At 36.8% G+C, this 17,208-nt stretch overlaps 1 protein-coding gene across 1 annotated transcript in view; it reads left to right on the top strand.

The window, feature by feature from the left end:
• KCNH5 (potassium voltage-gated channel subfamily H member 5) overlaps positions 1-17,208 on the top strand; it is a 314,829-nt gene that overhangs the window by 41,856 nt on the left and 255,765 nt on the right. Inside the window, exons 3-4 of the mRNA XM_032875242.1 lie at positions 1,897-2,003; positions 6,959-7,087. Of these exons, the coding sequence (XP_032731133.1) occupies positions 1,897-2,003; positions 6,959-7,087 (236 nt within the window). The remainder of the gene's footprint in view (positions 1-1,896; positions 2,004-6,958; positions 7,088-17,208) is intronic.

The following is a 17,208-nucleotide window of genomic DNA, read 5'->3' on the forward strand; positions in this document are numbered from 1 at the left end:
CCTTGAGTGGATGTCTTCCAAAGCTCTGTACCTAATTTTTTTTTTTTTATAATTTTATATTATTTTCTTTAAAGAGGGTCCCTAAGATAGTATAAGCTTTAGGTCCTACCTCATTTGGATTAGCCTCTGGCCAATATGTGAACTCATTGAAACTGGAAGAAAAGCAGTAACAAAGATAGACTTGAACCTTCAGAAACTTAGTCAAAGTATCTGGCCCATGCTGCGTTTTCTTTTCTGGTGGACAGTTATCCTAACTAGTAGAACTATGTATCTAAAACCAGATGCACAACTGGTAACCATGAAAGCTTCATGAGTGGAGTTTTAGAGGCTTTGACTGAGTTCTGTTTTGTAGATAACAAGACTTTTGTGGAGGTTCTCTTAGAAAAACAGATAATTTCAAACATTGGGAGATTTTGGGGGCTTGTAGAATCTCACTCTTTAACCTGAATTTTGTATGTTCCCTCACCCATGGCAACAGTGTATATCTTCTTCAACTTCTCACCATTATTTTTCTACTGTTAGCCATACCTGCACCTGTCTTGAGAAAATACTCGTAACTGATGAGAATGTTGATGTATTATATGTGTAACATGGACTCTTCACATATCCTTGAGTGTGGGAAGATAAAAAAGACCATGCAAGTTGAAACCAATATAATCTTAAAGCTCAGTGGAAAAATTTGTGATTATTCTGTGACCTTTACCAGTGTCTGTCAAAACATTAAAAACTCTCTTACTGTTGGTTATAAATGCAGGGAAATGCAAATAATGGTAAAACTCATATTTAGCACACTGTGGTTTAGAACTCAAGAAGCATTGAGAATTAAAGCATTTCATCTCTTTGTAAAAAACTATCATGAGTCATTTGAATCATACTGCCTTCTCATAATATAGCATGACATGAAGAGAACTTTTCTTTCCGTCTTAGTAAATGCTCGTACTCCTCCATCAGTCTGCATCAACCACAACTATTTTATTCCTGTACTCTCACTATTGTGAACTATCTCCTGTGGTTCTTTTAATGTGAAGTGTTTTTACTGGCTTCACTTCCTCTGGGAAAACTTGATCCTCTTTGTCACAATTGCTTTCCTGATTTATGTTGCTAAGTTCACACTCCCTAAGTTCCTCTGGCTTCACATCTAGAGTCTCTCAAGTGTCAACAGTGTCAACATTGCCACAGTCTTGTGTTTCATCTATACCTTCATTTATGTTCAATTTGAATGTCCCTTTCAGCATTATCATTTTTCATTTTTTTGCTGGACTTTAATCTTTGATGGCGAATGCCTGCTTTCAATTATCCATTTTTGTAAAATGTCACCTGGGTTTATTGCTGAGAGCCAAGGAGGCAGCACAACTCCACGCTTTGGGTCTGTGCATGAACTGAGTAACAGAGGCACCATGACCAAGACTGAGGGGCTTTGAAAGAAGTGATGTGATTGGTTACTGATGGTGATGTCTGTTTACTAGTTTACTAGTTACTGTTTACTAGTGATTTGTAGGCTCAGGAGCCAACAGCAAAGTTTATACTTTATGCAGTTACTTACAGTCAATATTCTACGATAACTGAAATTTGAACTGTGCTGTTGTGAAACTGGTGTTATTTAACTAAACCGTAATTACTGAAAATCATGCCTATAGGAAGTATGTAGGTTGATGATTCTGTGTGTGTGTGTGTGTGTGTGTGTGTGTATTTGAAATAACTTCTAAACCTAGCTTCTAGCAAGAAGTTTAACAGTCATGATTAAAACATTGTTTTAATAATTTAGTTTGTTTTGTGGGAGCAGCGTTTAATTTTGTAACTATATTTGAATACTCAATCAAAAGAGACAACTATGTGATTTTATGTAGCATTTGAAAAGCAACATAGAACTGAAGTGGATTGTTTGTTTTTTCCCAGTTTTATGTATGGAGAATTGACTGACAAGAAGACCATTGAGAAAGTCAGACAAACTTTTGACAACTATGAGTCAAACTGCTTTGAAGTTCTTCTGTACAAGAAAAACAGTACGTATCTAAATTACCAATAAGAAGGGTCAGCTTGGTAAATGTTATGTTTTGGTCAGTGGCTGTTGTGCTATAGGGCAGAGAGAATATCAAACTTTGTCCTTCTCTTGGCAAAGGCAGGGGGTGCTGATGAAATCAGATAGCAGAACTAATTAATGATTCTACCTATGAAAAGCAACCTTTTGAGGAATGGCAGGAAAATATGATGCATTTTAAATATGAGTTGTGTGTGTGTGGTGGCGGCAACATGTTCTATAGTTAATGATCATGGTAAAGATCCTATAGTTATATTACAGCAACTAAAAATGATAGAGGAATTCATTAATTTCTTGTGGTTAATGGAAAAGGCAATTGGTATCATTGAGTATGTGTGATTCCCTTTCTACATGTTCATGGCTGATGTGTGTTATTGACTTGAGGTCTTTACGGATATGGCCTTTTCCTAAACTGACTCTTTTGTGTGGAAGGCCAACAGAAGTTTTTTCTACTTTTAGAATAGGCCATTCACCTCTGGTAAATTTGTATTGGTTATAGTGAACTGTTCTCTAGGATGGAATTTGTGAATGATTAATTGTCCATTATATGTCACATAAGATCTCATGATATAGAATGTCTTTTAGAATTTGGAGGAAAAAACCAGCCAAACAAAAAACAACTAATGGACACCACAACAAAGTTTCCTTTCTAATTTGTTTTCTTTGGCTAGTCGGGTCACTGACTTTTGTTTCTTTTTCCCAAGTTGACCTTTTTTTTTTTTTTTTTAGTGAACAGTCACTTCACAAGATGGGTCAATTTATTTCATGTTACTGACAAATGACAGCAAAGCAAATTATCATTTTTTAAAAGATTTATTTATTTATTTGAGAGAGAACAAGAAAGGGAGAGAGCATGCGTGGGAGGGGCAGAGGAGAGGAATATCAAGCAGACTCCCCGCTGAGCATGGAGCCCAACATGGGGCTCAGTCTCATGACCCTGAGATCATGACCTGAGCTGAATCAAGAGTCAGACACTCAACTGACTGTGCCACCCAGGCGTCCCAAAGCCAATTACTATCCTCAGTGGAACTGGATGGTTCCTAAATTCTTCCCCAGTTTGGGAAGCATTTTAGCTTCAACAGGAAGCACTTGCTCCATGTTCAGAGCTGGCTGGATTTTTTTTTTTTTTTTAACAGCATAATTCATCCTCTCCGTCTTAGTTAAACATTTATTCACTATAAAATATTTAGACTTGAACTTAGATTTCTCTTTTATTAACAGACCATCAAAGAGATAATCATAACCACAAGCATTGCTTTAAAATTAGTGCACTTGGTAATGGGAATGGTGGTCTCTAGTGGTATTACTTATGAAATACCTTATCATTTCATCTTTCATGTTACAATCAAGGCCAAGGAGGTATTTCTCTTTATTCACAGCCAAATGTCTTTTGGCTTGTCACCTAGAACACAGTCCATTCTGAATGATCTGCTCTGGCCTCTACCAGAGAAATGTCAAGCTTGAGGTGTCCTCTGGGTCTTTCTCACCAGGTACATGGTGGATACATATGGATACATATGGATACATTTGGATAAATTTGTATTAGAGTCATACATCAAAACCCTATATCCTTTTCATATAGGGTTCTCCTTTGAATGACTTAGATATGTGCTCCAAGTTTAACAAATAATTTAAGGATATTCCTTATTACTAGAGTCATTTCACTTTGACACTAGGGAGAATAAACAAATCTTTGCCTGATTTTAAAGCATGAGAACCAAATTCATAGTTTCTGAGTTTCTTTAAAATACCTTTTTTGGGGGGCACTAGGTGGCTCACTTGGTTAAGTGACTGCTTTCAGCTCAGGTCATGATCCCGGGGTCCTGGGATCGCGTCCCACATGGGCTCCCTGCTCAGCAAGGAGCCTGCTTCTCTCTTTCCCTCTGCCTGCCACTCCCTCTGCTTGTGTGTGCTCTACCTTGCTCTCTGTCAAATAAATAAATAAAATCTTAAAAAAAAACCAAAACCTTTGTGGAGATTGTTTTCCTTACATCCTTTAAATCATGTTAACAAGAACTTAAATTTTACATTTCCAGAAGTTTCCTTCCAAGGTGGTATTTTGCTTTTTTTAAATGTTTTGAAATTCTCTTATTTGCATTGAGTTTTTTTCATTAATATGAAGGATAGATACCATTTATGTATTTTAGTGGAGTTCTACTACACTTAAAAGAGCTTTAAAAAATCTTGTAAATTGTTACCTGAAGGTTCTTGAACATCAACTAAAAAAAGTATGTTCTTGTAACTTTTAAAAAATGTTAGAAAAATTCACATGTCTATAGGTATGTTTTGGGAATTCCTGAATGCTAAGTCTTCCTAACACTTCATTAAGTAATTAGCTTAAACAGCATTTTGCAAATGGAGAGATTGAGATATCTGATTTAACATGTGTCATCACTGACATTTCAGTTTGTAGGCTCTATTTTTAAGGTGCATTGCTCTGATTAGCAGGGAACTATTTCTACTGTTGAGAAGGAAGCAGTAGCTCTGGGCTGATGATTTATATGGGTCTTTCTGCCTACACAAAGGCACATCTGTGATAGCCAGGGCCACCCAGTTAATCAATGCCGAGGCACAGCCCTGAGTTTCCACCTACAACTGGCCTCTCTGTCTAACCCTATCAGACCTTCTGCTCCCTTGAACCCCCAAACCAGAATGTGGCTACTTACCAGCCACTCAGCAAATACTCTGCCTACTTGGGAACCTGACCCTGTAAGTCTACTTGAAAAAGATCTGCCTTGACATCTGAAAGCAGTTTTTTAAAAAAGCCCTGACTCTATGCTAAAATTTGAAAAGTTGCTCTTTTCATAGAAGGTGCAAAATGTAACATCCTTTCTTTTCAGATTTTTAACAGACCTTGGAAAATGACTTTTTAATGCCCTTTTCTCTGTTTATGACTGGGCTGCCTCAAGCTCACTGTGTTGGAATAGTATAGGCCATGTATATGCTAGTATGTGTGCCTGGTAATTTGTAGACCTATGTATATCACTCACAGTTCTTGGGTACACTGTGTAGAAGAACAAAGAATAGTCTTCTCTGGGAGATAGTGTGATGGTTTTATGATATTGCTGGCTTACCCAGTGATCATTTTGGAAAGGGCCATGTTTTCACAGGCCCCAGGGTTGCAAAGGATATGGTTGTCAAACTGAATATTCTATAAACACCTCCTCTTTCTAATTCTCTGATTTCTTGAACCTAGTAGTTAAGCCCTCTCTTCTTGTCTAGGTTCCCCACTGTGGTGACATTACTTTGTGATTTTTTTTTTTTGCCAAAGGTATGAAGGTTTTTCTTTCTTTCTTTCTTTCTTTTTTTTTTTTTTAAATGAAGGTTTTTCTTTTTTTTTTTTTTTTTTTTTAAGATTTTATTTATTTACTTGACAGGGAGAGATCACAAGTAGACAGAGAGGCAGGCAGAGAGAGAGAGAGAGGGAAGCAGGCTCCCTGCTGAGCAGAGAGCCCGATGCGGGACTCGATCCCAGGACCCTGAGATCATGACCTGAGCCGAAGGCAGCGGCTTAACCCACTGAGCCACCCAGGCGCCCTTAAATGAAGGTTTTTCTAATTTGGTTTTCGTTGCACTGTTAACAGGCTATCAACTCTCATGTAGAAATTATTAATAGTTTCATATTTCATTTCCCAAATCCCAAACCTAACAAAAGCCTTTGTCTTTAAGATAGAAAATATGGCTTGGAAAGAATGTAATGGAAAATGTGTCTTCTTGATTCTGATGGAACAGTCCTTTGGTGTTTTATCGTTTAATGGATAATTACTCCTTTGAAGGCATTTCTTGTGTCTTTAAATATTTATTGTTTGAAATAATGCCAAATCCTGGTTTGTCCAAATCCAAAGCCTTAAGTGCTCTGAAACTCTGTTTTCTGGAGTCTGCAGGAACCATTGTTTAAAGAACATAGTGACAGTGCAGAGGATCATGGGGAAGGGAGGGAAAACTGAATGGGAGGTCATCAGAGAGGGAGAAAGACCATGAGAGACTCTTGACTATGGGAAGCAAACTGGGGGTTGCTGGAGGGGAGGTGGGTAGGGAGATGGGGTAATTGGGTAATGGGTATTAAGGAGGACACATGATGTGATGAGCACTGGGTGTTATATGCAACTGATATATTATTAAAAAATGAAGACTATTTGAAGAAAGGCAAAAAAAAGAAAAAAAGAACATGGCAACAGAATCAAGCTTTGTTCTTTGAGTGAAGGAGATAGGAAGTGGTGGCTCATGAAGACACCTTAGATCTCAAGGGCTACGGGCACGTCTTTTTTTCCCCCCTTTAAGGTTGCCTTAAAAGCTTTGGGTAGAGCTCTGTGTACAGCGGACACCAAGTGTTGCTGACATCTTCTCTCTCTGATGTGGGGGTGCTGTCAAAGGCATAGAACCATCTTAGAACTCTGATGAGAGAGCCTTGAGGTAGGAATAGCATTTCAAAGGCTCCTCCAAGGGGAATGCTTATCAGAGCATCAGGGGTTGCTGTTGAAGTCAATTGGAAACATGCCTCAAAGTGACAGGAAGAGAGCAGCATGTAGGAGTGGTCACACATGATGAAACTACAAAAAGGAAGTTGGAGAGAGCAGAGGAGGTGTAGGGACACAGACCTAAAGGTCATGCTGGTGTTACTTAAGTTGTGACCCTGCCCTTGTGCTCCTGCATGGTAAAAATGTCACTCTCAGCTTTACTTTCACATTTTGATATTTTGGGTTGAAATATGTTTATTAATATTTGAGCAACTAGTAATTGAAACAAAGTTAAAGGTTTTCTGTGTTTTTTTTTTTTTTTAATTATGAAAACAGTTAAAATACTGTTGTTTTGGTGCTTGTTCCTGGCATAGCAGTTGGCAGCTAAAGAAAGAGGGGAGGCAGGAGACCAAATCATTGCTGTGGCTATGTCACACTCTGTTGTCCTTTCTGTCTCTTACAGGAACCCCTGTTTGGTTTTATATGCAAATTGCACCAATAAGAAATGAACATGAAAAGGTGGTCTTGTTCTTATGTACTTTTAAGGATATTACGTTGTTCAAACAGCCAATAGAGGATGATTCAACAAAAGGTAATTTGCTTTTTCTTTAACTTAACTTTCCTTTCCTTTTTTCTTTTCTTCTCTTCTTTCTTTCTTTCTGGAGAGAGTAGAGGAGGGGCAGAGAGAGAGAGAGAGAGAGAGAGAGAAAGAGAGAGAGAATCCTAAGCAGTCTCCATGCCCAGAGTGGAGCTGATGTAGGGCTTGATTTCATGACCCTGACGTCATGATCTGAGCTAAAATCAAGAGTTGGTTGCTTTAATTGAACCACCCAGGAGTCCCAACAAAAGGTAATTTTCAGAGGAATGGCCACACTTAAGAATTAGGCTGTCTATTAAATATATTATTATTTAAAAATACATATTACTAAGAAAATACATTATTATTTAAAAAAAAGCATAGGTTGAACTGGAAAACAAAATTTTACTGTGTGGTAATTCTTTTGCTTTACATTCATGCCAGTAATTATCCAGAATTAGTTTTATTCAGTCATATCATTTGAATGGAAATAGCATGGCTATCCAAAGTAGAATTAATAGTTAAATTATAATAAGAGACAGTAAGATAAGGTATAGGGAAGGAATGTCATAGAGCATTATTAATTCAGAATCAATAAATGGGAGTTTCGACAACTTCTACCAGGATGAGCTTTGGAAACAAAATATAACAACCTGTGAGAGGTTTGGGTGAAGTCCTTTTAACAGCACAATTGATTAGTTGATTGAATTTTGTTGAGTTGATTAGAGATTGATTAGTTGACTTTTTTCAGATTACTTTTCACCCTTTACTTATTCAGCTGTCGTATTTTCTCTTGGGTAGATGCTGTTATAGTATGTGAAGAATAATTTTCTTATCAAGAGAGTGGCTGGCAAAATGCCAGCATCCGGAATGCAGTCTTACTGACTTTAATATTCAGGAGGAGAGTTAGAGGAAACAGTAGTCAGTGGCATATGCTTTTATTGCCTTTTCTATGTAACTAACTCATATTTTATTCTCTCCAGTTATGTTTAAATTAAAAACTGGCATCTGATAAATGAAGAACTTCAAATACTTTTAGAAGTTTTTATGACATGTTGTTTTTAATAATCTCAGGAGACTAAAAATGAAATCTTCCTCTTTGCATTTGGCATTGCCTTTTCTTACCTCTTTAAAAAAAACTGGCACAAAAGTTTAATCTTTTCTAACTGAAATCGTAATTGTAGACAAATTTTATAGGCTTATTCCTTACATATGAATTCACGTGTATTATACTTGGTCAGTTTTTGGTCAGTTTTTGATTAGCATCAAGTTGTAAGAGGGAAATTTTACAATGTATAAATCGTTTAAAGTATAACATGGAACTATTTACTTGTGAATGTTTCTGAAAATGTGTACATTAAGTCATCTCCTAGAAGACTGAATATTCACTTTTGGGCTCATTCTACCTGTTCTTCTACCTTTACTCATAGACCCAGTGTCTAGAAGGTTTAGGATGAATTGAAATACTGTTTTAAAAAAATAGAATAGTCTTCTAATAGTATTTAGGTTTAATGCTTGTTTGTTTTAAAATTCAAGGTGCTCCATACAGTAGCAGCAGAATTTGTGTTCTCAAGCTTATATGGAACATTCACTAGATAGATCAAATTCTGGCCATAAAACGCACTTGACCAATATAAAAGAATAGAAATCTTAAAAGGCATTGTAGGTAGACCACAATGGAATTAAACTAGAAATCAGTAACAGAAAGAGAACTTAAGAAATCTCCAAATATTTAGAAATTAACCAATTTCTAAATAACCCAGGGCTCATAGAAGAAGCCTTAAGATAAATTGGGAAACTATTTTGACTAACTGAAAATGAAAATACAAGTAATCAAATATATGGGATATAACAAAAGTAGTGGTTAGATCAAAATGTATGTAACATTAAATGCATATATGAGAAAAGAAGAAAGATACAAATTTAAAAACCTAAGCTTCCACCATAGGGAGACAAAGAAGAGCAATTTAAGTGAAAGCAAGCTGAAGACAAGAAATAAGAAACCTTAGAGCAGAAATCAATGAAGTAGAAAATAGGAAAACATTAGAGAAAATCATTACAGCTCAAAGCTGGTTCTTTAAAAAAGATCATCAAAATTAATAAACCTCTAGCCAGCCTAACCAAGAACAAAGGGAGAAGGCATGGATTAACAATATCAGAAGTTAAAGAAGGACCATCACAACTCATCCCAAGGACATTAAAGCATTATAGAGGAATATTTTGATCAACTCTGTAGCCACTGAATTGATAATTTAGGGGAAATGGACCATTTCTTTGAAAAACAAACTGCCAGAACTCAGGAGAAATAGATAACCTAAGTCATCCTATATCTATTAAAAATAATCAATAATTAATAAACTTCCAAAATAAAGAAACACAAGTAGATGTTTTTGTTTTTTATTTTTGGCAAATCTACAGTCTTTTCCAAAAAAATAGAAGCAGAGAGAACTCTCCTCACTCGTTCTATGAGACTTCATACCAAAATATTCTATGAGACTTCATACCAAAACCAGAAAAAGACATTGCTAGAAAAAAACATTATAGATTAGTATTTCTCATAAATACTCATTTAAAGATACTCAACAAAAGTTGAACCCACATGACAACCAAGTGGGATCTATTCCACACATACAAAGGTAGTTTAACATGAAAAAATTTAAACACTGTAATCTACCGTTTCAACAGGCTAAAAAAAGATCATATCATCATATCATTTGACATAGAGCAAGCATTTGACAAAATCCAGCACCCATTCATCGTAAAAACTCTTAGCAAAGTATGAATGGCAATCTCAACTTGAACATCTATGATAAACCTACAGTTAACAGCTGACTATCTTAAAGTAATATGTTTTTCAATAAAACATAAATAATTGTTACATGATTTGTGACCTAACATATTTTCTTCAGATGAATTTCTCTTGCTTTCACACTGAATGACAATAATACTGAGTAAAAAGCTTTCATGTCACATCTTTTCCCTTAAATAATATTTATATTTATGTTTACATTTGAATATTATTTTCTCTCTCTTTAAGTGTTTTCTTGACACTGCTGAAGTTAGGGAGAGTACCGTACATTCTCAGTTTTGATATGCTGAACATCGATGGTGTCAGTATATATAGTCTATTTATGGAAACTGAAAGTTGGCAACATTTTATAGTAAGATTGGGGAAAAGGTGCTAATAATTGAGTTGACTTTTATTTCTCAAGTTAATGCCCTTCCATTTATCTGCCTACACCTCCATCTTTGTATCCTTACATCAGAATCTCAGGGTTCTTCATCAGGAAGATCTCTTAAATGCGTATCTTGTTCTTAGAAAAAAAAAAGGCATTTGAATAAACTCCAAACAACTCAGACCATTTCATTTTGAATGATATGCTTGATAGGCATGTAGATTAGAATTTGCAGGGAAAATCAGACCCCATTGTGAAAAGCATTAGAGAAGACTATATCTTTTCAGTGCCAGAATTGGTAGAGGAAGAGCTTATTTTATTTTAAGATTTTATTTATTTATTTGAGAGAGAAATAATGAGAGAGAGAGAAAGAGGGAATGAGAGTGAGAAGGTCAGAGGAAGAAGCAGACTCACTGCTGAGCAGGGAGCCTGATGTGGGACTTGATCCTGGGACTCCAGGATCATGACCTAAGCTGAAGGCAGTCGCTTAACCAACTGAGCCACCCAGGCACCTGAGGAAGAGCTTATTTTAAATAGGCTTTTATTTTGAGACTTTTCCACATCTTTCAAATATATAACAGATTACTGAAAAAGTATTGTATAATATAACTATGAATGCTGTATATGAGCTGCTTTCTATTATTCATATGAGCTGTAAAATTAATATGAAAAATTCAATAGAAATAAAATATGACCTTAAATCCTATTTCTGTCCTACTATCTCTGTGAAGGTAGAAGTATAGGAAAGTTTGGAAATCTTGGAAATCTTGGAAATCTTGGCAGAAAAAATGTGTCTCTCAAATTCTTAGGTTGAGTTAAAAGAGACCATGGAACTTTTGAGAAAGAGCAGACGAGATTTCATGATAACACTATAGTGTCAAAATGATTTAGGTCTGGAGCATTGAATTGGGAGATAATAGATTTGCTTTTAATTTAAATCTGGGTACCAGAGTTACTTAACATGAGCCTACTTATGACTCTTGTAGGAAAATGCTGTTTCCCTTGTTTATCTATTTTACTGATTTTTTTTTTCCCTCAACCAAAAATTCTTATTAGACATACAGAACGGTGCAGGCACCTTGTAGGTCCTGGAGATACATAGTTCCTTCTCGTTCTAATGGAGAAGAGGGAGACAGATAAGTAAATATATATTGGAAGTTTTCTTCTGATTGTTCTTACCTTCTCAGTAATATAAAAAACATGGTTATCAGGCTCCTGGGTGGCTCGGTCAGTTAAGCATCTGCCTTCAGCTCGTGTCATGATTCCAGTGTCCTGGGATCGAGTCCCATATCCTGCTTCTGCCCCTCTCTCTGTCTCTGTCTCTCTTGAAGAAATAAATAAAATCTTTAAAACAAAAAAAAAAAAAATAAACATGGTTATCACCTGAGAGGAAGGATGGTGAAGAAGTGTTGAAGGCGTGGTGAGAGAGAAGTAGGTATGAAATGGGAATCTAAGAGGGTGGAGGAGTGAGTGGGCAAAGGGAATTTGGAGCTTTGCTGAGCACTAAGGTCTGCTTGGGCTAGTGATCATGAGTTCCACTAGCACCTGTGAGCATAATTATGTGTTTTGCTCCAACCATGTTTAGTCAAAAGTGTATAGATGAAGAGGTAATGAAGAGTTGGATTTCACCAGAGTTGGATTTGATAAGGTGAGTGAATTGAACAGAATCAGGGCAAAGGATCAGGGAGCTGAGGCTGTTGCAAGGGAGGAGATACGAGGTGTTTGCAAAATTTTGAAGACATACTTAGGTAATTGAGTTCTACCTAGGACATAGGAAATGATATTTTAAGATACAGAATAGACAAGTGAATCCATACATTAGCAGGCTAGAACGGGACTTTTAATCCCAATGCAAGGGTATTTTTACCATCTCTTTCCTCCCTCTCCCCCTTCCTCTTCCCCTCCCCTTCCTCCTCCTCCTCCTTCAGAGTTAGAAGACAATTTAATAAATTTGATGAAGAGCATCTGCAAATATATCTACAGAAATGTCATGCTTAATGGTTGAAACATTGAAAGGTTTCCCCTTGAGATTATTAACAAGGAAGCAGTGCCCCCACAGCCACTGCTATTCCGCACTTTACATTTGACCTTCTTAATGTGAAAAGGGGCCGGTTATTAGAGGAAGGGCCCAAGTCCTTCGAGGATTTGCCATGGCTGGAATTGATCAATTTCCTACTTGATTTGGTATTTTAACCAAGAAACTCAGATACATGGTTCAAAGACTTGAGTAAACTGGCTAATTCTGAATTTTATTTCTAAATTGTACCTGGGTTAGTAGCTATAACAGGATGGCAGCCAACCAATCTGAGTGCACCTCTTCCTCATAATGAATCTTATGGTACCAAAACCTCATTCTACATTGATTTTTTTTTCCCCTTAAAAAGAATGGCACTGAGTGATGTCCATGATACCTCTGATTTCTACCATGTCGGATGGTAGTAAAAACCATGGAAAGGGAACGAATCCAGTTTTGATGGAGTAGTTACTATATGTCAGGAACTTTACATTCTTTATCGCTCTTCCCTATAATTCTGAAAATTAGTATCATTATATCTATTTTACGGTTGAAGATCCTGACATACAAAGTGTGACTGATTGCCAGTCCCATGTTCTCTCTACTGCACCATACTGTCTCATTCTTTCCAGTGGAAACTTATTATTGTGGTTTGGCCACCCCAACACCCTGCTCTCCTTTTTTCCTACAGCAATTAAGCACAAGTCGAGAACACTGATTCTGATAGAATTGAATTGCTTTGAACCAAGAAATTTACTGATAATAATTTAAGGGGGCAAGTAATTTTGTTATCTTTTGTTCCTGGTACTGAAGTCTTGGAACTATTGCTCAGATAATTAGTCAATGGTACCTGATTCATCATTTGTGATAATACAAAGGGGAAAAATGACAGCCAAGAAATCCATTCTGTTGATTATCCATATGTGCTCTAAAAGAGAGGGCCAAAATCTGTGCCCATTTATCCTGTACGGATATTTTCAAACAGATTCCAAAACTGCCAAGACACTCACAGTGTGAAATATCCTGTGCCAAATAGTTATGTCATCTTCATGCCAATAATTGAGACAAAAAATTCTTATAGAATGAAGCTAACAGCAAAAATAGCAACCTTCCCCTGTGGGAAGCCAATGGTTTTCTTTAGAAAGGAAACAACAGATGAAAAATGAGTAATTATGCCATGTAGTCTCTTTGGCGAAGAGTATAATTGTTTACCTAAGCTTTTCTCGTATAGATTAGAATCTTGTGTTGCAGTCTAGTAGATTGATTTAACTGCCTCTGTGACTTCCTCTTATTTTTAAGATTAGGCAGTGCATGACAGAGAGGTTAATTGCAACCCAATAGAGCTAAACTAATGTTTTATTAAGAAGGAGTTGGCATCCTGAGCTTTTAGGAGAACAAATGTTCTCATAATTCCATGAACAACTCATAGAGCAAGTATTAGGCTCTTCATATTCAGCTGTCTGTTCACATTACCCTGTATCGACCACATCCAAGTAACATCAGCGAACTGTGCTGAATAATCAGTTACACCAGTGAGGTCTCTGTAAAGGTGAGATCAGTAAATGTATCGCTGGGGAAAGTTAGAATTGCTGATGTGTCTTTTCTTCTCTGACCTAGACAGCATGGCTGCTGAAATTCTTCAAAGTGTGACCGTATAGTGGGGGTTGATGACGGACCAACTGAACTAATTTAGTTAATAATGTAGGCCATTCCAGATGTGTCCAAGGACACAAGGGGATAGGCATAAGGAGATTCACTGGTGGTGGTGTTAGGGATAGCGAAAAATCTAGAAACTGCTTAAATGTCCATGAATAGAACATATACATGATCAGAAAAGAGCAAATGTCTAATACTTTGAGATGATAAATGTGCAGGCAAGAATCAGTGCTGTAGAGGTGGGTCTAGAGATGGAGGGACAGAAGGGAAATGGAGGGCTATCAATCATGTTTCTTATGGGTTCTGTTTATTCAATAGCATTTGAGAAGGTACTCTGCTGAGAGTGAGGAGAAAGGGGTGCTCTAGGGGTCTTGAAAAAAGATGCTAACTGTTTAGAACTGAGGACTGTAAGAAAGCCTGACCCCTAGCCACAATTCTAGGAAAAGAGAGAACACATGCCATTTGATGATTTGTATTCTTCCGTGTGTCAGTGAATTTATTCCTTGAATATCTTTTAATTTTTTTAAAGTATTTTCTGGATAAACCTTATTTTACTCTGGGAATAAAAATGGGCTTCTTACTAAATCTGACACTTGGATGTACTAAGATCTGTAACATCACTTGTCTTAGAAAAAGGAAGCTTCAATAAATATAACATTACCTTGTAAGTTGCTAGAACTATTTAGTGCAATTATAATACCCAGTCAAAGTAAGAAAGAAAAATGATCACAGGAAATATTTCAATTGCCAACATTGTTACTGTCATTTGAAGGCACTCATACCACTTTTACCCAACAAAGTAAAACCATACCAAACCCAATGATGATAAAACAAAATGGGGCTTATTTTAGATCTGATTTTTAAAGTTACAAATAAGCCTTAATCAGTTAATTAATGACCTGTTTTAGGCCAGGCCCTGATCAAGTGCTGAATATGGAGAGAAGAACAATAGTGAGAATGTTAACAACTGCGTTAGTGTTGCTCGTGCCATGTGAGGTATGTAGTTTATGGTGTGCAAGCACAGAGGAGGGTACTTCTCTTATGAGTGGATCAGAGAAGCTTCCGGAAGGAGATAGTGCTTTAACTGAGTCTGGGAGGTGCCAGTAAAGTGTTGGCTAGACAGATGGGGCCAGGGGAAGCATTTCAGGCAGGCAGAATGATATAGTTCATGAAGGCTGGAAGTACTGAATATCATGGGATGTACAGAGAATTCCTGGCAGATTTAGTTTTAGTTTTGAGTTTATTCTTTTTTAAATTTGCTACTGATTTTCATAAGGTTGAAATACAGAGTATTTATGAAGACGTAGAAGGAGATGAATGCAGAGCAGACCTTTGGGATCAGAAACTAAATCACCTGTATACCACGGATATGCAACATTATCCTGGAGGCCTCCAGGGATTTCTTAGAGAGTTTGAAATAGGGGAAGGGCTTGGGCCACATTCGTGCTTTAGAAAGCACATTGGCAGCAATGGAGAGAGTTGCTTGGGGAGTATATGGTCAGAGAGCAGGTAGAGAGTATAGTCTTTTAAGATGCTGCCTCCTAACTTAGATGGAAGATGATATGCTCCTTGACATATAGGGATGGAGAGAGGAAATTCAGCTTGAGCATTTATTAAAAAGTTATAGTCTATAAGGCTTAGAGGTGACTGGATTTGTGGATGTGGAGATAATAGTGAAGGAGGATGGTGAATTTCAAGTTTCTGATTTGGGCAACAGAAATATCGTGGGCCCATTCACCAAGTCCAGGAATACACGAAAGATGCAGAGTTGGAAATGGAGAGAGATGATGAGATCAGTTTTGGGCATGTTGAGTGTGAGATGCCCATAGAATATCTTAGTAAGAGGTGGTTAATGGCTGGTTAGATACTAGATAGGTCTTGTGCTCAGAAGAAAAGTCTAGATTGGTGATATAGATTGCATATTTGTCTTTTACAATGATGTTAAGTTCTTGGAGAGTTAGTAGCATATCTGGTGGTTTTTTTTTTAAATTAAATTTATTTATTTTTTTTAATAAACATATAATGTATTTTTATCCCCAGGGGTACAGGTCTGTGACTCTCCAGGTTTACACACTTCACAACACTCATCATAGCACATACCCTCCCCAATGTCCATATCCCCACCACCCTCTCCCATCCCCCCTCCCCCCAGCAACACTTCAGTCTCTGGATTTGTTTTGTTTTGTTTTGTTTTTTTGTGTTTTTGTTTTTTTTAAGCACATTACACAGGGTTAGTCTTAGGGTTACCGTCCCAAAGGCTAACATTTTTTTTTTTTTTTCTGGTCACTAGTATAAAGTCCATTAATGAAGAATTAAGGGCCTTCTATCAACTGATGCCAGTTTACTTATTTTCTAATCCACTTGTTGGATACCATAGACAGAGCTGAATTGGTGGGGAAACACAAAGCTTAACTGAAGTCAGAATTAGCCTGAAGAATGTTATTAAAGTATGATGTCATCTACCTAGTATAGTTTGAAAGACATTTGACAGGTGTCTGCCCAGGATTTCTTCCTTCATCTTTTGTCACATTGTCTGAAATTTCATCATTGCCTTTACAGTCATTCCTTGGGAACATCAGGAGTTTTCCTTGTTAAGGAATTGTTTGACAGATAATCTAGTTAGGGACAATAGCATAGAAATTATCAAAAGGTCTTAATGGAATCTTGAATAAATTAGAGTCTTTAGGATATCTAGAGAAAGGATAATTGAGATAGGACTGGAGTATGGTTAGTTTTGCTATACTTATTCACATCTCCTTGACAGTTCCTTGAAATTAATTATTTTAATAATGGAAATTTGAGGCCTCAGAAGAAATTTCTTTCTCATTAAATTCACATCCCTTTCTCCCAGAAGTTAAAATTACTACTCTTTCAGAAAACAATATCAGGAATTCTTGATATTTAAGGAAAGATCTTTAGATTATCACTGTCGTTGTTAAGAGAGAAATAACATTTGTCTATGTAACAAGAAAGATGGAAGTGTGGTATGAACCGTAATAGGTGAGATTTGTCAAAATTGGGCTTCATTTTCTTATGCATATCTATCTCCACACAATGCACAATAGAACTGTTTTCATTATGCTGTTTTACTAGATGCCCCCCACCCCCAACTTTCAGGGGCTTAACACAGCAGAAGCATGTTTCTTGCTCACATTACAGTCCAAGGCAGGTGATCCTTGGCATATGACAATCTCCCATGCACTGATTCAGAGCTTTACATTTCCTTGGGGCCTGTTGTCACTTGCATCCAGCTGGTAGGAAGAGGAAGAAAGTGTAGAGAAGTCTTACTT

Source organism: Lontra canadensis, unplaced genomic scaffold (assembly GCF_010015895.1).
Source record: "Lontra canadensis isolate GAN:19392208 unplaced genomic scaffold, GSC_riverotter_1.0 scaffold55, whole genome shotgun sequence".
NCBI lineage: Eukaryota > Metazoa > Chordata > Mammalia > Carnivora > Mustelidae > Lontra > Lontra canadensis.